Source organism: Dendrobates tinctorius, unplaced genomic scaffold (assembly GCF_039654945.1).
Source record: "Dendrobates tinctorius isolate UK_male_01 unplaced genomic scaffold, ASM3965494v1 ptg000254l, whole genome shotgun sequence".
Lineage (NCBI taxonomy): Eukaryota > Metazoa > Chordata > Amphibia > Anura > Dendrobatidae > Dendrobates > Dendrobates tinctorius.
Window position 1 is genome coordinate 7,555,859 of NW_027361921.1, and position 21,720 is coordinate 7,577,578.

Genomic DNA, 21,720 nt, shown 5'->3' on the forward strand with positions numbered 1-21,720 from the left:
TTATGATACCCATGGCCTGCTGGGGTAAGTGATGGAGTCGGGTACTTTGTGCTCCGTCACAGCTCTTAGCAGTATGAGTGTCTTGAGAACACCAATCCTGTTAACAAGGTAGCAGCCAAGTGGCCCACGACCAGACAGGCCCTTCTGGCATCTGCCAGAATTGCCAGATGGCCAGTCCGGCCCTGCACACAGCCCCTCATCATCCCCCCTTCTCCACACAGAGTCTCAAGCAACATGAACCCTTTCCCTGTGAAAGCCCCCCCAGTAAGCAGCCCTATACGAGTAGCAGCTGTCATTTCGCTGTGCAGCCCCCACATAGTAACATCATCCATGTTTCTCTGCCCCCAAAATACATCCTCGGAGGAGCACCCACACGGAGTCCTCATTCCCATGCGTCCACAGCTCCATTGTGCAGCGCCTCGGCGCTCCAGCAGCCTCAACACTACCCTGCTATCTGCTATCTGTCGGGTTGGCACTGGACAGGATGAGGCCCCGCCTCTTCAGGTGACACCATTCCCTCAAAATATCAACTCCATTCTAGACGCCAGCATAGCGCGGCTGCTCTACGATCTGACGTCACAGCCGTCACTGAGTCTCCCTCGAAAGTCAATATTGAGTGAGGGAGAACACGTGACTGTCAGCTGTGCGCACGCTTATTGGTCGCCTGCGCGATCATGTGACGCTTGGGAGCTTTCCGGTTCTCGTCTTTTTCTTTGTGAGACAAGTCTCATCCGATATGGATTTCTGCACCGCTAATTGGTATCCTATGGGCGCAGCTTATTATCGGTGAGTGCGGGCGCAGTGCCCGGCGTAGCGTCATTCTTGGCTCTGATGTGTGTGGCTGCTGCTAGCGTGTTCACCCGCACTGGGAACACCTGCGGGCAGCACTGTGAGACCCGCGGGGTCCGAGCGCTGCTGAGAGCACCTGCGGGCAGCACTGTGAGACCTGTGGGGTCCGAGCGCTGCTGAGAGCACCTGCGGGCAGCACTGTGAGACCTGTGGGGTCCGAGCGCTGCTGAGAGCACCTGCGGGCAGCAGTGTGAGACCTGCGGGGTCTGAGCGCTGCAGAGAGCACCTGCGGGCAGCACTGTGAGACCTGCGGGGTCCGAGCGCTGCTGAGAGCACCTGCGGGCAGCACTGTGAGACCTGTGGGGTCCGAGCGCTGCTGAGAGCACCTGCGGGCAGCACTGTGAGACCTGCGGGGTCCGAGCGCTGCTGAGAGCACCTGCGGGCAGCACTGTGAGACCTGCGGGGTCCGAGCGCTGCTGAGAGCACCTGCGGGCAGCACTGTGAGACCTGCGGGGTCCGAGCGCTGCTGAGAGCACCTGCGGGCAGCACTGTGAGACCTGCGGGGTCCGAGCGCTGCTGAGAGCACCTGCGGGCAGCACTGTGAGACCTGCGGGGTCCGAGCGCTGCTGAGAGCACCTGCGGGCAGCACTGTGAGACCTGCGGGGTCCGAGCGCTGCTGAGAGCACCTGCGGGCAGCACTGTGAGACCTGCGGGGTCCGAGCGCTGCTGAGAGCACCTGCGGGCAGCACTGTGAGACCTGCGGGGTCCGAGCGCTGCTGAGAGCACCTGCGGGCAGCACTGTGAGACCTGCGGGGTCCGAGCGCTGCTGAGAGCACCTGCGGGCAGCACTGTGAGACCTGCGGGGTCCGAGCGCTGCTGAGAGCACCTGCGGGCAGCACTGTGAGACCCGCGGGGTCCGAGCGCTGCTGAGAGCACCTGCGGGCAGCACTGTGAGACCTGCGGGGTCCGAGCGCTGCTGAGAGCACCTGCGGGCAGCACTGTGAGACCTGCGGGGTCCGAGCGCTGCTGAGAGCACTGTAGACCCGCGGGGTCCGAGCGCTGCTGAGAACATCTGCGGGCAGCACTGTGAGACCCGCGGGGTCCGAGCGCTGCTGAGAACATCTGCGGGCAGCACTGTGAGACCCGCGGGGTCCGAGCGCTGCTGAGAACATCTGCGGGCAGCACTGTGAGACCCGCGGGGTCCGAGCGCTGCTGAGAACACCTGCGGGCAGCACTGTGAGACCCGTGGGGTCCGAGCGCTGCTGAGAGCACCTGCGGGCAGCACTGTGAGACCTGTGGGGTCCGAGCGCTGCTGAGAGCACCTGCGGGCAGCAGTGTGAGACCTGTGGGGTCTGAGCGCTGCAGAGAGCACCTGCGGGCAGCACTGTGAGACCTGTGGGGTCCGAGCGCTGCTGAGAGCACCTGCGGGCAGCACTGTGAGACCTGTGGGGTCCGAGCGCTGCTGAGAGCACCTGCGGGCAGCACTGTGAGACCTGCGGGGTCCGAGCGCTGCTGAGAGCACCTGCGGGCAGCACTGTGAGACCTGCGGGGTCCGAGCGCTGCTGAGAGCACCTGCGGGCAGCACTGTGAGACCTGCGGGGTCCGAGCGCTGCTGAGAGCACCTGCGGGCAGCACTGTGAGACCTGCGGGGTCCGTGCGCTGCTGAGAGCACCTGCGGGCAGCACTGTGAGACCTGCGGGGTCCGAGCGCTGCTGAGAGCACCTGCGGGCAGCACTGTGAGACCTGCGGGGTCCGAGCGCTGCTGAGAGCACCTGCGGGCAGCACTGAGACCTGCGGGGTCCGAGCGCTGCTGAGAGCACCTGCGGGCAGCACTGTGAGACCTGCGGGGTCCGAGCGCTGCTGAGAGCACCTGCGGGCAGCACTGTGAGACCTGCGGGGTCCGAGCGCTGCTGAGAGCACCTGCGGGCAGCACTGTGAGACCTGCGGGGTCCGAGCGCTGCTGAGAGCACCTGCGGGCAGCACTGTGAGACCTGCGGGGTCCGAGCGCTGCTGAGAGCACCTGCGGGCAGCACTGTGAGACCTGCGGGGTCCGAGCGCTGCTGAGAGCACTGTAGACCCGCGGGGTCCGAGCGCTGCTGAGAACATCTGCGGGCAGCACTGTGAGACCCGCGGGGTCCGAGCGCTGCTGAGAACATCTGCGGGCAGCACTGTGAGACCCGCGGGGTCCGAGCGCTGCTGAGAACATCTGCGGGCAGCACTGTGAGACCCGCGGGGTCCGAGCGCTGCTGAGAACACCTGCGGGCAGCACTGTGAGACCCGCGGGGTCCGAGCGCTGCTGGGAATACCTGCGGGCAGCACTGTGAGACCCGCGGGGTCCGAGCGCTGCTGGGAACACCTGCGGGCAGCACTGTGAGACCCGCAGGGTCCGAGTGCTTAGGCCTCTTTCACACATGCGGTTTTTAGAATCAGTCACAATCTGTCAAAGTGAGCAAAAACGTATCCTGCGCAGATTGTAAAAAAACTGATGCACTGGATCCATTTGTTTGACGGATCCGTCGCAGCAGCAGTACGACTTAAAGGAATATAGAATGAGAGAGAGATACCAGACTGAAAAACTGCCCATAACCTTAAAAACGGAATCCGTCGCCGGATTCTGTCTTGTGACGGACAACGACGGATCCTGAGCCCATAGGCTTCCATTATAGCCAATGATGGACGGCGCTCGATCTGTCGCTGTCTGACTTTTCGACGGAGACAAAAAGCGTTCCCATGTCCGTTGTCTCCGGCCAATGGACAAAGATTTTCCGACAGATCCGTTGAACAACGGATGAAACGTGCGGCCATCCGTCACTAATACAAGTCTATGAGAAAAAACGGATCCAGCGGCATCAGTGGCTGGATCCGTTTTTTTAAAAAAATGACGGATTGTGACTGACGGCAAAAAACTAATATGCGAAAGAGTCCTAAAACGATGAAATATTGCTACTTTCCTTCTTTCTCACAATTCCGATTAATTTTAATTCATTTATTAGCTTTCAGACCTTTTATCAGGAATTTAACGGTGAAAAGACATTTTCTTCTGAACAAAGTTAAATCCACCACCGCCCAATTGATTCCACCGTCAGAGCCTAATTGCATGTGGATGTAAAGGGAAAATCGAAGGTTCAGGCTATCATATTACTACTTCTAATGATATGGTGCTAAATAGTTTTAAGAAAATGAATATCCTTTGCAATAAACATACCAAAAAACTCAATTTATCGAGAAACAACCCTTTTGCTTTGTGTAATAATGACAATATTGTGATCAGATCTACTGACGAGGAGGCGGTATAGTAATCCAGAATTGCCAAGATTACCGTAATGAAGCCTTACAATTTCTCTGACTCCTTTTTATTACCAAATTGTGGTCTCACAGTCCCTTCCAGATGCCATCGCCAAATATGAAATCTTCATTAATTCAGCTGGGTCTTTAAACATTTTGAAAAACCAGGAGAATAAATTTCTCTCAATACAGAACCCCACCACCACCTTTTCTTTTACAGCTTCACCAAAATTTCCAAAAACCTGGAAAATCCACTTGGTTTTCCTCTCCCATCATTTCGGGTATAGGATCTCTTACTGGCAACATTGCCAAGATCATGCAAACTCATGTCATGCTCTGGTGGTCTCCGAGTATTTGGATGTGCTCGGAGATTGCGTTTGTCGCCTCAGCTGCATGATTTGCGGCTGCTAGACAGCCTGAATACATGTGAGGAATGCCTGTTTGTTAGGGAATCTCCACATGTATTCAGGCTGTCCAGCAGCCGCAAATCATGCAGCTGAGGCGACAAAAACTAAATCTCCGAGCACGCCAAAATACTCGGAGGTCACCCGAGCAACAAATATACTCGCTCATCATTAGTCATGAACCTTTCCAGTTGTCTTAGAGACTTTAGTCACTAGTAGAGCTTGTAAAGGAGATTCCTTAGCATGACTCCTATATGCTTTTGACTATGGTTGTCTCGTCTCTATGTTCGAACATCCGCATGATTTGTGTCTAGTGTTTTAGGCTGGTTTCACACTTGCGTTTTTTTTGCGCTGTTTTTTAGCGCAAAAAAGCATGCATTTTTTTCCCTATCGTTTACATGGGTGCGCATAAGTGCGCATACACATGCGTTTGTATGCGCATGCGTTTTATGTAGTTTGCGCTCGTGCGCACAAAATGCATCCTGTTGGATTTTTTGTGCGTCCGACTTGCCCCAAAAAATGCATGCGCAATACTTTTTTTTTTTTTTTTTTACAGCCAAACACTCATTATAGTCTATGGGTGCGCATACGTGCGCATGCGTTTTTTTTAAAAAATGCACCAAAACCCGCAAAAAAACACAGACAAACGCATGGTGCGTTTGCACTGCGCACAGTGCGCAGCGCAAAAAAACGCAAGTGTGCAAGTAGCCTTAATTACTTAACCATAGATGTAAGGATTTTGGCGAACCAAAAAGTTCATTCTTGCAGGTCTTTCTTTTAATTTTTTTAGATAAATGTAATCAAATACGGGCACCACAAAAGGGGTCTAACATAGCATGCACATATGCTAAGCTGTTCATGGGTGTTTTTTAACTCCTTCACCCCCAAGGGTGGTTTGCACGCTTCATGACCGGGCCAATTTTTACAATTCTGACCACTGGCCCTTTATGAGGTAATAACTTTGAAACGCTTCCATGGATCCCGGTGATTCTGACATTGTTTTCTCGTGACATATTGTACTTCATGTTAGTGGTAAAATTTCATTCATATAACTTACGTTTATTTGTGAAAAAAGCGGAAATTTGGCAAAAATTTTGAAAATTTCGCAATTTTCCAACTTTGAATTTTTATGCCCTTAAATCACAGAGATACGGCACACAAAAAACTTAATAAGTAACATTTCCCACATGTTTACTTTACATCAGCACAATATTGGAACCAAAATTTTTTTTGTTAGTAAGTTATAAGGGTTAAAAGTTGACCTGCGATTTCTCATTTTTACAACACCATTTTAATTTTACGGACCACATCACATTTGAAGCCACTTTGAAGGGTCTATATGATAGAAAATACCCAAAAGTGACAACATTCTAAAGACTGCACCCCTCAAGGTGCTCAAAACCACATTCAAGAAGTTTATTAACCCTTCAGGTGCTTCACAGGAATTTTTTGAATATTTAAAAAAAATGAAGATTTAACTTTTTTCACAAAAAAAAAATTCAGGTTCAATTTTTTTTTTTTTATTTTACCAAGGTTGAAAGGAGAAATTGGACTGGAAAAGTTATTGTGCAGTTTGTCCTGAGTACGCTGATACCTGATATGTGGGGGGGGAACCACTGTTTTGGCGCATGGCAGAGCTCAGAAGGGAAGGAGCGCCGTTTGACTTTTTCAATGGAAAATTGGCTGGAATTCTGATCGGACGCTATGTCACATTTGGAGAGCCCCTGATGTACCTAAACAGTGGAAACCCCCCACAAGTGACCCCATTTTGGAAACTAGACCCCCCCCCCCCCAAGGAACTTATCTAGATGTGTGGTGAGAACTTTGAACCCACAAGGGCTTCACAGAAGTTTATAACGTACAGCCGTACAATTATAAAATCATATTTTTTCCACAAAAATGATCTTTTCACCCTCAGTTCTTACTTTCCCAAGGGTAACAGGACCCTAAAAGTTATTGTGCAATTTGTCCTGAGTACGCTGATACCCCACATGTGGGGGTAAACCACTATTTGGGCACATGGCAGAGCTCAGAAAGGGAAACAGCACCATTTGACTTTTTTGTCTGGAATTGAGATCGGACACCATGTCGCGTTTGGAGAGCCCCTGATGTACCTAAACAGTGGAATCCCCCCACAAGTGTCCCCATTTTGGTAACTAGACCCCCTAAGGAACTTATCTAGATTTCGGTGAGCACTTTGAACTCCCCCAGTGCTTCACAGAAGTTTATAACGCCCGGGCGTGAAAATAAAAAAATCGTATTTTTTCCACAAACATGATCATTTAGTCCCCATTTTTTTTATTTTCCCAAGGGTACCAGTAGAAAATGGACCCCAAAAGTTGTTGTCCAATTTGTCCTGAGTACGCTGATATCCCATATGTGGGAGAAAACTACTGTATGGGCACACTTCGGGGCTCGGAAGGGAAGTAGTGACGTTTTGGAATGCAGACTTTGATGGAATGCTTTGCGGGTGTTATGTTGCCTTTGGAGATCCCCTAATGTACCTAAACAGTGGAAACCCCCCACAAATGACCCCATTTTGGAAACTAGACCCCCCCAAGGAACTTATCTAGACGTGTGGTGAGCAATTTGAACCCCCAAGGGCTTCACAGATGTTTATAACTCCCGGGCGTGAAAATAAAAAAAAAAAAAATTTTTTCCAACAAAAATGATATTTTTGCCCCCAATTTTTTATTTTCCTAAGGGCAGCAGGAGAAATAGGACCCCAAAAGTTATTTTGCAATTTGTCCTGAGTAGGCTGATACCCCATATGTGGGGGTAAAACACTGTTTGGGCGCATGGCAGAGCTTGGAAGGGAAGGAGCACCATTTGACTTTTTCAACGCAGAATTGGCTGGAATTGAGATCAGACGCCATGTTGCGTTTGGAGAGCACCTGTTGTGCCCAAACAGTGGAAATCCCCCAATTCTAACTCCAACCTTAACCCCAACACACCCCTAGCCCTAACCCTAGCCCTAACTCTAATGGGAAAATGGAAATAAATACATTTTTTACATTTTATTATTTTTTCCTAACTAAGGGGGTGATAACGGAGGTTTGATTTACTATTTATGGCGGTTTTTATGTTTGGCAGCTGTCATAGGCTAAAAGACGCTTTTTATTGTAAAAAATAGTTTTTGCATCACCACATATTGAGAGCTATAATTTTTCCGTATTTTGACCCACTGAGTCATGTGAGGTCTTATTTTTTGCGGGACGAGTTGATGTTTTTATTGGTACCATTTTCGGGCACGTGACAGTTTTTGATCGCTTTTTATTCCGATTTTTGGGACTCAGAATGAACAAAAACCAGCGTTTCATGAATTTCTTTTGGGGGGTGCGTTTACACCGTAAAATTGATAAAGCGGTTTTATTCTTCGGGTCGGTACGGTTACAGCGATACCTCATTTATGTCATTTTTTTTTGTTTTGGCGCTTTTATGCAATAAAAACAATAAAAAATAATTTTTGCATCGCTTTATTCTGCGAGCTATAATTTTATTTTTTCTCTGATGCTGTGTGGCGGCTCGTTTTTTGCGGGACAAGATGACGTTTTCAGCGGTACCATGGATATTTATATGCGTCTTTTTGATCGCGCGTTATTGCACTTTTTGTTCGGCGGTATGATAATAAATCATTATTTTTTTGCTTCATTTTTTATTTTTATTTTTTAAGGGGTTTGCTAAAGGGGTTAACTAATGGGACAGTTTTATAGGGCAGGTCGTTACGGGCGCGGCGATACCAAATATGTGTACTTTTATTTATTTTTTTTTAATTTCCGAAAAATGAATTTATTAGGGATTTTTTTTTTTTAAATTTATTTAGCGATTTAATTATTTTTACACTTTTTTTTTTAAACTTTATTAGGTTGTCCCAGGGGGGACTTCACTGTCCTATGACAGATCGCTGATCTGTCACATCACAGATCACTGTGACAGATCAGCAATCTGTCACAGTCAGTGCAGAAGGCTTCCTCATGCATGCGCTTTGCAGGCACTGAGGAAGCCAGCTCCCTGCAAGCCCCTGAAGGTCCCCGTCACCATCTTGGATCCGGGGGCCTGCAGGGAAAGAGCCCCCCGCAGCAGCGCTGCACACTGCGCTGCTGTGGGGGGCTCAGGGAAGCACGGAGGGAGCCCCTTCCCTGCCGATGCTTCCCTTTAACCCCCGGTACACAGCGATCGTGTTTGATCGCGGTGTGCAAGGGGTTAGCGTGTCTGGGGCGGTCTGTGATAATCAGCTGACACCCGGCCACGATCAGCGGCGCTCACCACGTGGGCGCCACTGATCGCGCTAGACGTACTATCCCGTCCATGGGCATAGGGGCCCGGGTCCCATGCACGGGATAGTACGTCTGATGTCAGAAAGGGGTTAAAGCATTTTTATTTTTAACTCCCCCTTTCATAAGAATATTATACTTTATTGATGTTATATTAATGATCTCTTTATCATACGAAATAATCATAAGACCATATGGCGCTCATTATGGCAATTGATTTGCAGATTTTTAATTAACCCCTTCACGACCAATGACTCCACATAGGCGTCATGAAAGTCGTTGCTAATCCGACCAGTGACGCCTATGTGGAGTCATGACTTTAAAGCCCCCCTGCGGGTCGGGTGACCGGGGTCACTGAAAGGTCACCCGACCCGCAGATACAGGGGGCTTTGTACCTCACCACAGGGGGCGTGGCTTTGCCCCCAAGTGGCTACGATCGCTCTGATTGGCAGTTTCACTTTTAACAGCCATTCAGAGCGATAGTAATATTTCATCAATGAAAATTGATGAAATATTACAATTCAGCCATGGCCGATGCTGCAGTAGCATCGGACATGGCTGGAGACCATGATCCGACCCCCCCCCCCCCCCCCATGACTCACGGGGCCGATCGGCCCCCGATGCCGACTGACGGCAATGTGCTGGCTGCAGATTCCATTCATTCGTTTTGATCACTGTGATAACCTCTCACAGTGATCAAAATAGAATGAAAAGTAAATAAACCCCCCCCGTTTATCACCCCCATAGGCAGGAGCAAATAATAAAATAAAAATAATTTCTTTATTTTTCCATTAGGGTTAGAGTTGGAATTAGGGTTAGGGATGTGTTGGGGTTAGGATTGGGATTAGGGTTAGGCTTGTGGTTAGGGTTATGGTTAGGGTTGGGATTAGGGTTAGGTATTATGATTGAGTCACTGAGGAGGAAAAAACAAAACACAAGCTCAGCCCAGAAAAACAGAGAGGTTGGAAACTAGCGGATTGCAGACCCCTAATCCTATCACACAACTAGCAGTAGCCGTGGAGTGTTCCTACGGTGATCCTAGACACCTTGTCACAGCCGGAGATCGACATAAGCCTAAAGAGAGAAAAGGGAAAAACTGACTGCCCCAGAGCAGACCCCAAAGCAATAGGCAGCCCCCAGCATATAATGACGGTGAAGCAAGATGAAAACACTAACACAGATAGAAAGATAGGTTGAGCAAACGATGGGGCCCAAGCTAACTAAAAAGGACAGGATAGAAAAGCTGCTGTCTGCAATCCGAGAAAACCCTGCTAAAAATATTACCAACACAACTGATAAGCAAAAAGGACCCTGAAGTCACTAGACTTCAAACCCTATATCAGCACTCAGAATATTCTGGAAGCAGAGCAAAAGAGAACACTGATCAAGGAAAAAGAATCCAGCACACCCCCGCCCGGGGATGGCTGAACTCCAAAAAACAAAGTAAACAAAACTAATACGTTCAATAGCAGGGCAAAAACTTATCTTTGGGAAGCAGGAATCAGACTGGTCTCCAAGAATCCAGCAGAGAAATCACCAGCAACTCAGAAGGGCGTCGGCTGCCTTATATCCAGTCAGAAGTTCCCGTTACCCAGTCACCATCCACCTGATTAGGTGTTTGGTAATCAGCCTCACTACCTTCCTTCACCAGAAGAGGGAGATCCTCGGACACAAAAGATGAATGAACAGATGAGCTCACAACAGTTAGGGTTGTGGTTAGGGGTATGTTGGGGTAAGGGTTGGAGTTAGAATTGAGAGCTTTCCACTGTTTAGGCACATCAAGGGGTCTCCAAACGCGACATGGTGCAACCATTGGTTCCAGCCAATTTTGCATTCAAAAAGTCAAACAGTGCTCCCTCCCTTCCAAGCCCCGACGTGTGTCCAAACAGTGGTTTACCCCAACATATGGGGTATCAGCGTACTCAGGAAAAATTGCACAACAACCTTGGGGGTCTAATTTCTCCTGTTACCCTTGGGAAAATAAAAAAATGGGGGCTAAAAAATTATTTTTGGAAAAAAAATGTTTTTTTATTTTCAAATCTCTGCGTTATAAATTTCTGTGAAGCACTTGGGGGTTCAAAGTGCGCACCAGACATGTAGCTAAGTTCCTTGGAAGGTCTTGTTTCCAAAATGGGGTCACTTGTGGGGGGTTTCTACTGCTTAGGCACATCAGGGGCTCTGCAAACGTAACGACGACCGCAGACCTTTCCATCAAAGTCTGCATTTCAAAACGTCACTTCTTCCATTCTGAGCCCTTACGTGTGCCCAAACAATGGTTCCCCCCTCATATATGGGGTACCAGCGTACTCGGGACAAACTGGACAACAACTTTTGGGGTCCAATTTCTCCTGTTACCCTTGTGAAAATAAAAATTAGCGAGCTAAAAAAATCATTTTTTGAGGAAAAAAATTATTTTTTATTTTCACAGCTTTGCATTATAAACTTCTGTGAAGCACTTGTGGGTTCAAAGTGCTCACTATGCATCTAGATAAGTTCCTTGGGGGGTCTAGTTTCCAAAATGGGGTCACTTCTGGGGGGTTTCCACAGTTTAGGTACAAAAGCTCTGCAAATGTAACATGACGCCCGCATTCCATTCCATCAAAGTCAGCATTTCATAATGTCACTACTTCCCTTCTGAGCCCCGATGTGTGCCCAAACAGTGGTCCCCCCTACATATGGGGTACCAGCGTACTCAGGACAAACTGAACAACAACTTTTGTGGTCCAATTTATCCTGGTACCCTTGGGAAAATAAAATATTGCGCACTAAAAAAAATATTTTTGAGTTAAAAAAATATTTTTTATTTCCACGGCTCTGCGTTATAAACTATTGTGAAGCACTTGGGGGTTCAAAGTGCTCACTGTGCATATAGATAAGTTCCTTAGGGGGTCTAGTTTCCAAAATGGGGTCATTTGTGGGGGAGCTGTAATGTTTAGGTACACAGGGGCTCTCCAAACACATGGTGTCCGCTAACGATTACAGTAGAGGTACCGTAATTTTCGTTTCAAAAAGTCAAGTGGCGCTGCTTCCCTTCTGAGCCCTGCCGTGTGCCCAAACAGTGGTTCCTCCCCACATATGGGGTACCAGCGCACTCAGGACAAACTGGACAACAACTTTCGTTGTCCAATTTCTCCTGTTAGCCTTGTGAAAATAAAAAATAGTGTGCTTAAAAATCATTTTTGAGGAAAAAAATGATTTTTTATTTTCACTGCTCTGCGTTATATACTTTTGTGAAGCACTTGGGGGTTCAAAGTGCTCACTACACATCTAGGTAAGATCCATACGGGGTCTAGTTTCCAAAATTGGGTCACTTGTGGGGAGTTTTCACTGTTTAGGCACACAGGGGCTCTCCAAACGTGACATGGTGTCCGATAACGATTGGAGCTAATTTTCCATTCTAAAAGTCAAATGGCACTCCTTCCCTTCTGGATCCTGCTGTGAGCCCAAACAGTGGTTTATGACCACATATGAGGTATCGGGGTACTCAGGAGAGATTGCCCAACAAATGTTAGGATCCATTTTATCCTGTTGCCCATGTGAAAATGAAAAAATTGATGCTAAAAGAAAATTTTTGTTGGAAAAATTAAAATGTCCATTTTTTCCTTCCACGTTGCTTTAGTTCCTGTGAAACACCTGAAGGGTTAATAATCTTTTTGAATGTAGCTTGAGGGGTGCAGTTTTTAGAATGGTGTCACTTTTGGGTATTTTCTGCCATATAGACCCCTCAAAGTGACTTCAAATGTGAGGTGGTCCCTAAAAAAAAATGGTTTTGTAAATTTTGTTGAAAAAATGAGAAATTGCTGGTCAACTTTTAACCCTTATAATTTCCTAACAAAAAAAATTTTGTTTCCAAAATTGTGCTGATGTAAAGTAGACATGTGCAAAATGTTATTTAGTAACTATTTTGTGTCAAATAACTCTCTAGTTTAACAGAATAAAAATTCAAATTTTGAAAATTGCGAAATTTTCAACATTTTCGCCAAATTTCTGATTTTTTTCACAAATAAACGCAAAAATTATTGACCTAAATTTACCACTAACATGAAGCCCAATATGTCACGAAAAAACAGTCTCAGAAGCACTAGGATGCGTTGAAGCGTTCCAGAGTTATTACCTCATAAAAGGACACTGGTCAGAATTGCAAAAAATGGCCAGGTCATTAAGGTCAAAATAGGCTTGGTCATGAAGGGGTTAAAGAGGTTGAACAAAAATATCTTGTGAAACGTTTAGGAATTGCAACCATTTTTCTATAAAACCTAATTTCAGGGGCTCAAAAGTAAATAGACAAATTTAACTTTGTCCTAAATAAATGTGAAGCGCTGCGGAATATGTTAGCGCTATATAAAAATAAAGATTATTATTAATGTTGATTTTGTAATACTCTGTAGAGAATCTTTTGCAGGCAATGACTGCCTGAAGTCTGAATGCCAGGGACGTCAGCAAATGCTGGGTTTCCTCCTTTTGTAATGCTTTACCAGGCCTTTCCTGCTTACGTCAGTTGTTGCTTGTTTGTGGGTCTTTATGCTTTAAAGGGGTTTTCCCACAAACAAAAGTTACTGTTATTCCAAAAGCTATTGATTAAAAGTAAGTTTCACAATTGGATGTGTTTAAAGGGAACCTGTCAGCATGATTGTGCACAGTAACCTACAGTCAGTGTCAGGTTAGCGCCGTTGTACTGATTACAATACCTTGGGTGATGAAATCCGTCTTGTGGTTGTTGTTAATCCTTATTTGTAGTTTTGCAGCATTGGACCGGTTTCACACGTCGGTGGCTCCGGTACGTGTGGTGACAGTTTTCTCACGTACCAGAAGCACTGACACACGTAGACAGGTTAAAATGAATGTGTCTCTGCACATGTCAGCGTGTTTTCACAAACACACGGTCCGTGTGAAAAACACGGAGACATGTCAGTGTTCGTGGGAGCGCACGGTCCGCAAAAATGCTGAACACGTACACACTGAGAACAGTTCACACTGTCCTCCGTGCTCACGGATGGCCGCCAGGGAAGAAGCGCTACTGTAAGCTGGTGCTGAACGCCGCTGTCATTTTTCTCTTCTGCTGTGCTGGCAACAGCGAGCAGGAGAGAAGAATGAATGCAAACCCAACGTGGGGTTCCCCTTTGTTTGTGAACCAACCAGACGAAACTTGCAGCTGGGGGCTGCAGCCCTCAGCTGTCAGCTTCATCAAGGTTGGTACTCAAGAATAGAGCTGTCCCCACGCTGTTTTTTTAATTAATTTAAAAAAAACGGCGTGGGACCCCCCGTATTTTCGACAACCAACCTGACTAAGGCTGGTTTCACATTAGCGCTTTTTAAGCGCACGCACGGCCGGGGGTAGCTCCGCCCCCGAGCCGGCTCTCTGCCCGGCGTGCCCGCCCCTTGCTTGTAGCGCCGCCTCCTAGCGCACAGCGGCGCCTGCGATCGACGCACCCTATCTTTAGCATAGGGTGCGCAGATCGTGCGCAGGCCGTGCGCTAGTTGCGCTTTGACCTGCGCTGCGCACTTTTGACGGTGCGCCGTGCGTGCCAAAATCGAACTTTTCGGATTTTGGCGCGCACAGCGCACCGTCAAAAGTGCGCAGCACAGGTCAAAGCGCAACTAGCGCACGGCCTGCGCACGATCTGCGCACCCTATGCTAAAGATAGGGTGCGCCGATCGCAGGCGCCGCTGTGCGCTAGGAGGCGGCGCTACAAGCAAGGGGCGGGCACGCCGGGCAGAGAGCCGGCTCGGGGGCGGAGCTACCCCCGGCCGTGCGTGCGCTTAAAAAGCGCTAATGTGAAACCAGCCTAAAGCTGACAGCTGAGGGCTGATATTCTCAGGCTGGTAAGGGGCCATTGATCTTGGCCCCCACAGCCTAAAAACAGCAGCCCGTAACTTCTCAGAAAAGGCACATCTAATATTCTGGAGCTTTGCCCGCTTCTTCCCACTTGCCCTGTCCTGGTGGCAAGTGGGGTAATAAGAGGTTAATGCCACCTTTCTATTGTAAGGTGACATTAAGCCCGGATTAGTAATGGAGAGGTGTCAATAAGACACTTATCCATTACTAATCCTATAGTAATTAAAGGGATAAATAAACACACACAATAAGAGCAAAGTATTTTAATGAAAATATACACTACATACAGATTTAAAAATCTTTATTATACTGCTAACTCAATTGTGATCTCCTGTAAAAAAGTTTAAAATAATAAAGCAGCAATATACATTACCTGTCCGGTAAAGGACAGTAGAATGAATGGAAGCAGCTGGCGCATGCTCAGTAACTAGCGGTGACATCACCACTCATTACTGAGTCTGCGCTCTGCTTCCCAAAAATGTGATAAACCACAGTTAATTTATGTTTTATGGAGGGGGGGCAGTCACTTTTTCACACAGGGCCCTATAAATTTAGATTTCTTTTTCCCTTAATAATAAAGACCTTCATTTAAAAACTGCATTTTCTGTTTACTTGTGTTATCTTTGTCTAATATTTAAATTTGTTTGGTGATCTGAAACATTTAAGTGTGTCACATGCAAAAGAATAGAAAATCAGGAAGGGGACAAACACTTTTTCACACAACTGTATTTTAGGAGTTGGAGTCGGTCTATTTTATACCAACTATTATGCCACCAAAATGGATTTCGACTCCAACTCCACAGCCCTGTCAGAGTTGGTGGGATCCGTTAAAGTGTTCCAGAGTTATTACCATACAAAGTGACAGTGGTCAGAATTGAAAAAATTGACCTGGTCAGGAAGGTGAAACTGGGCTCTGGCACGAAATGGTTAATACACACAGATCCAATGTTCTCAATGGTTCCTTTTGGATGGCCTCTCAAGGCATTTTGCCATAGCTCAAATTAAATGTTTCAATAGACTACACATTACCCTGACTGACCATATACCCCCCATTATCTCTACCTGTTATGAACACTTAAACAGAAAAGCGGTATTCTGGATCTATAAATTTAATACACTGAAACCACAGGCAATAATGAAATAACAGATATTTTTATTACCATATATACTCGTGTATAAGCCGAGTTTTTCAGCACATTTTTTTGTGATGAAAAAGCCCCCCTTGGCTCATACATGAGTCATTGTCACAGAAGCCAGCGGGGGAGGAAGAGCGACGGTGCTCGCTGCTAAAGAGAAATGAATATTCACTGCACTAGCAATGACTATTCATTTCTCTTATAGCGCGGACAGTTACAGCCACAGCCACCAGCTTCCAGCAGCTGTAAAAGAAAAAAAACAAAGAAAAAAACCGCCTATCTTCCCTGTGCGCCCTCGCAGCATCTTGTTCCGGCTTACAGCACCTCCTGTGGCCAGCTGATCACGTGTCCCCGCTGAGTGGAAAGAGGTGAATATTCATTATCTTAATGAGCGGGGACACATGATCAGCCGGCTGCTGGAAGCCGGAAGAAAAGATGCTGCGAGGGCGCACAGGGAAGGAAAGTAGTTTTTTTTTTTTTTTTTTTTTTTCTGCTTTTCTCATGGGGGACCATGCATACCGGGACAGGCATGAGGAGCCCTCTGCATACCGGGACAGGCATGAGGAGCCCTCTGCATACCGGGACAGGCATGAGGAGCCCTCTGCATACCGGGACAGGCATGAGGAGCCCTATGCATACCCAGCTTATACTCGAGTCAATACGTTTTCCCAGTTTTTCGTGGCAAAATTAGGCGCCTCGGCTTATACTCGGTTGGACTTATACATGAGTATATACTGTAATTTTTATCTGATTTTAATAGCAAATTCTGTTATTTATTTTTACTAGCTTAATGAGTTTTTGAATATTTATCTGTTTTTAACTTCATCATTCACACATGTTTGTGTGTATTGTGACTTCACTGACTTTGACATATTAATTAATCTACTTTCATACTGCTATCACAGTACCTTTTTATTTCATACTTATTTTTGGATTGTCACAAGCCTTTTTCCCTTTCTTTTTCACTCTGTTTGGATAGCTGAACTTATCCCAGAGCACTGATCTAGTTCTCATCCAGCATTCACACAGTGCTAGACTCTAACCTACCCTACTTTCTATGCAAATCAATTTCCTATGCTCTGCAGTGAACTCTGCAAAGAAGGGATCTCCCTTCCCACCATAGACTCAGTTCTAACATATTGCCCATAGTGCAGAAAGGTTGTAGTAGCCGCACATCGGACGCAGCGTATGCTTGCTATGTCCAAAGCGCCTGCCTTCTATTGAACCCAGGTAAATCCACATGTGTTCACTGAACCGTGCGGATTCACCACGTCCAAAACATTCTGTAGATTTAATTTCTGTTATGGAGACTTGCGTCTCTTCAAGAGAAATTGACAATCTATGGTCTGGAGAGACGCACCACATGTCAGTTTCTGCAGGTGATCCCCAGGAGCAGACGCACGCGTAATGGACATAGGATTTCTAGAAATCCCCTCTACTATGCTGTAACATCTGGCATAAACACTGCAATTACTGACCGTGTTCACATACCCTAAGGCTGAGTTCACACGTGGTGTTTTTTTCGCGTTTCCGCAGCGGTTTTAACCGCGCGATTTTGCCGCGAAAAGGCGAAAAATTAGCATCCCATGCATTCCACAATGCTGTGCCAATGCTGCAGTTTTTACCGCGGCGGAATCGCTTCACGGTAAAAAACGCAGCATGCTCATTAATTTTGCGGAATCGCGGCGATCCCGCACCCATAGGAATGCATTGTTCTGCTTACTTTCCGCATGTGGCTGTGCACACCATGCGAAAAGTAAGCAGAACATTTGCTGATGGTACCCGCGGTCTGGAGGAGAGGAGACTGTCCTCCGGGCTTTGGGTACCATATCCCTGTAAAAAATAGAATTTCAAATAAAAAATATTGCTATTCTCACCTTCCGGCGTCCCGCGCAGCCTTCCCGCCTCTCCCCACGCTCCCGATCCCAGTAATCCTTTGCGAGCGATGACGTCCGTTCTCGTGGGATCGCGAAGTCTCGTGGTCAGTCGCACGATCCCGCGAGAACGGACGTCATCGCGGTAATTCGCGCAAAGGACTACTGGGACCCGGAGCATAGAGAGAGGCGGGAAGGCTGCGCGGGACGCCGGAAGGTGAGAATAACAATATATATATTTTTTTTAATTATTTTTTACATCCTATCTTTTACTATTGATGCCGCATAGGCAGCCTCAATAGTAAAAAGTTGGTCACACTCGTCAAACACTATGTTGGACGAGTGTGACCAACCTGTCAATCAGTTTTCCAAGCGATGCTACAGATCACTTGGAAAACGCTAGCAATTCTGCAAGCTAATTACGCTTGCAAAGTGCTAGTTTTTCCGCAGGAAAATCACGGGAATTTAAAATGCGATTTTCCCGCGGAATGGAATTCGGAATTCTCGTGGTAATTTCTGCGAGAGTTCCGCTACTTGTGAACCCAGCCTAAGGAGCAACACACCAACATCAAATTCTGCGTCCTGTTAATGAAAATAGTGGCAGAAACAAGTTTCAGTACTTTTGGGAAGCTTATGGGAATACAGTGGCATGCAAAAGTTTAGGCACTCCTGGTCAAAATTACTGTTATTGTGAACAGTTAAGCAAGTTGAAGATAAAATAATCTCTAAAAGGCCTAAAGTTAAAGATGACACATTTGTTTTGTATTTTAGGCTAAAAAGTAATACACATTGTCATTTTTTCACATTTTAAAAATTACAAAAAGAAAAATGGTCCGATGCTAAAGTTTGGGCACCTTTGGAGATTTGTGTACTCAGATAACTTTGACCAAGGTTTCAGACCTTAATTAGCCTGTAAGGGATATTCACCCTCAATGTTAGGAAAGGCCAGCTGATGCAGATTCCACAGGTTTAGAAACACATAGCCTCCTCTAACCTTGTGCGAAAAAACAGCCACCATGGGTTCTTTTAACCCCTTCATGACCCAGCCTATTTTGACCTTAATGACCTGGCCATTTTTTGCAATTCTGACCAGTGTCCCTTTATGAAGTAATAACTCAGGAACGCTTCAACGGATCCTAGCGATTCTGAGATTGTTTTTTCGTGACATATTGGGCTTCATGATAGTGGTAAATTTAGATCGATAATCTTTGCGTTTATTTGTGTAAAAATCAGAAATTTGGCGAAAATTTTGAAAATTTCGCAATTTTCAAATTTTTAATTTTTATTCTGTTTAAACTAGAGAGTTATGTGACACAAAATAGTTACTAAATAACATTTCCCACATGTCTACTTTACATCAGCACAATTTTGGAAGCAAAATATTTTTTTGTTAGGAAGTTATAAGGGTTAAAAGTTGACCAGTGATTTCTCATTTTTACAACAAAATTTAAAAAACCATTTTTTTAGGGACCACCTCACATTTGAAGTCACTTTGAGGGGTCTATATGGCAGAAAATACCCAAAAGTGACACCATTCTAAAAACTGCACCCCTCAAGCTACTCAAAACTACATTTAGGTGTTTCACAGGAACTAAAGCAACATGGAAGGAAAAAAAGAACATTTTAATTTTTCCAACAAAAATTTTCTTTCAGCATCAATTTTTTCATTTTCACATGGGCAACAGGATAAAATGGATCCTAAAATTTGTTGGGCAATTTCCCCTGAGTACACCGATACCTCATATGTGGTCATAAACCACTGTTTGGGTGCACGGCAGGGCTCAGAAGGGAAGGAGCGCCATTTGACTTTTTGAATGGAAAATATGCTGGAATATTTAGCGCTTGCCATGTCGCGTTTGGAGAGTCGCTGTGTGCCTAAACACTGGAGCTCCCCCACAAGTGACCCCATTTTGGAAACTAGACCCCCCCCAAGGAACTTATCTAGATGCATAGTGATCACTTTGAACCCCCAGGTGCTTCTCAAATTGATCCGTAAAAAAAAAAAAAGTACTTTTTTTTTCACAAAAATTATCTTTTAGCCTCAGTTTTTTCATTTTCACATGGGCAACAGGATAAAATGGATCCTAAAATTTGTTAGGCAATTTCTCCTGCGTACACCGATACCTCATATGTGGTCATAAACCACTGTTTGGGTGCACGGCAGGGCTCAGAAGGGAAGGAGCGCCATTTGACTTTTTGAATGGAAAATATGCTGGAATATTTAGCGCTTGCCATGTCGCGTTTGGAGAGTCGCTGTGTGCCTAAACACTGTAGCTCCCCCACAAGTGACCCCATTTTGGAAACTAGACCCCCCCAAGGAACTTATCTAGATGCATAGTGATCACTTTGAACCCCCAGGTGCTTCTCGAATTGATCCGTAAAAAAAAAAAAGTACTTTTTTTTTCACAAAAATTATCTTTTAGCCTCAGTTTTTTCATTTTCACATGGGCAACAGGATAAAATGGATCCTAAAATTTGTTAGGCAATTTCTCCTGCGTACACCGATACCTCATATGTGGTCATAAACCACTGTTTGGGTGTACGGCAGGGCCCGGAAGGGAAGGAGCGCCATTTGACTTTTTGAAATGAAAATTAGCTCCAATCGTTATCGGACACCATGTCGCGTTTGGAGAGCCCCTGTGTGCCTAAACTTTGGAGCTCCCCCACAAGTGACACCATTTTGGAAACTAGACCCCTTAAGGAACTTATCTAGATGTGTAGTGAGCACTTTGAACCCCCAAGTGCTTCACAAAAGTTTATAACATAGAGCAGTGAAAATAAATCATTTTTTTTCCTCAAAAATGATTTTTTAGCACGCTATTTTTTATTTTCACAAGGGTAACAGGAGAAATTGGACCAAAAAAGTTGTTGTCCAGATTGTCCTGAGTATGCTGGTACCCCATATGTTGGGGGGGGGCACTGTTTGGGTGCACGGCAGGGCGCAGAAGGGAATGAGCGCCATTTGACTTTTTGAAATGAAAATTGGCTCCAATCGTTAGCGGACACCATGTCGTGTTTGGAGAGCCCCTGTGTGCCTAAACTTTGGAGCTCCCCCACAAATGACCCCATTTTGGAAATTAGACCCCCTAAGGAACTTATCTAGATGCATAGTGAGCACTTTGAACCCCCAGGTGATTCACAGAAGTTTATAATGCAGAGCAGTGAAAATAAAAATTCTTTTTTTTCCCTAAAAAAATTTTTTTTAGTTGGCAATTTTTTATTTTCACAAGGGTACTAGGATAAATTGGACCCCAAAAGTTGTTGTCCAGTTTGTCCTGAGTACGCTGATACCCCATATGTGGGGGATGACCACTGTATGGGCACACGTCAGGGCTCGGAAGGGAAGTAGTGACGTTTTGGTATGCAGACTTTGATGGAATGGTCTGCGGGCATCATGTTACATTTGCAGAGCCCTTGATGTACCTAAACTGTAGAAACCCCCCCACAAGTGACCCCATTTTGGAAACTAGACCCCCCAAGGAACTTATCTAGATGTGTGGTGAGCACCTTGAACCCCGAAGTGCTTCACAGAAGATTGTAACGCAGAGCCATGAAAATAAAAAATCTTTTTTTTTCCTCAAAAAATGAATTTTTAGCTCGCAATTTTTTATTTTCACAAGGGTAACAGGAGAAATTGGACCCCAAAAGTTGTTGTCCAGTTTGTCCTGAGTACGCTGATACCCCATATGTGGGGAGGGACCATTGTTTGGGCACACGTCGGGGCTCGGAAGGGAAGTAGTGACGTATTGAAATACCGACTTGATCGAATGGTCTGCGGGCATCATGTTACGTTTGCAGAGCCTCTGATGTGCCTAAACAGTGGAAACCCCCCACAAGTGACCCCATTTTGGAAAGTAGACCACCAAGGAACTTATCTAGATGTGTGGTGAGCAGCACTTTGAACCCCCAAGTGCTTCACAGAAGTTTATAACGCAGAACCGTGAAAATAAAAAAATCTTTTTTTTCCTCAAAAAATGATTTTTTAGCCCGCAATTTTTTATTTTCACAAAGGTAACAGGAGAAATTGGACCCCAAAAGTTGTTCAGTTTGTCCTGAGTACGCTGGTACTCCATATGTGGGGGGGAACCATTGTTTGGGCACACGTCAAGGGTCGGAATGGAA

General features: G+C 46.1%; 1 protein-coding gene across 1 annotated transcript in view; it reads left to right on the forward strand.

Annotated features, from left to right (window-relative positions):
- Window positions 1–588: 588 nt before the first annotated feature.
- Window positions 589–21,720, forward strand: part of VPS16 (VPS16 core subunit of CORVET and HOPS complexes) — a 325,784-nt gene continuing 304,652 nt past the window's right edge. Inside the window, exon 1 of the mRNA XM_073558129.1 lies at window positions 589–786. Within this exon, the coding sequence (XP_073414230.1) occupies window positions 737–786 (50 nt within the window). The 5' untranslated portion in view covers window positions 589–736. The remainder of the gene's footprint in view (window positions 787–21,720) is intronic.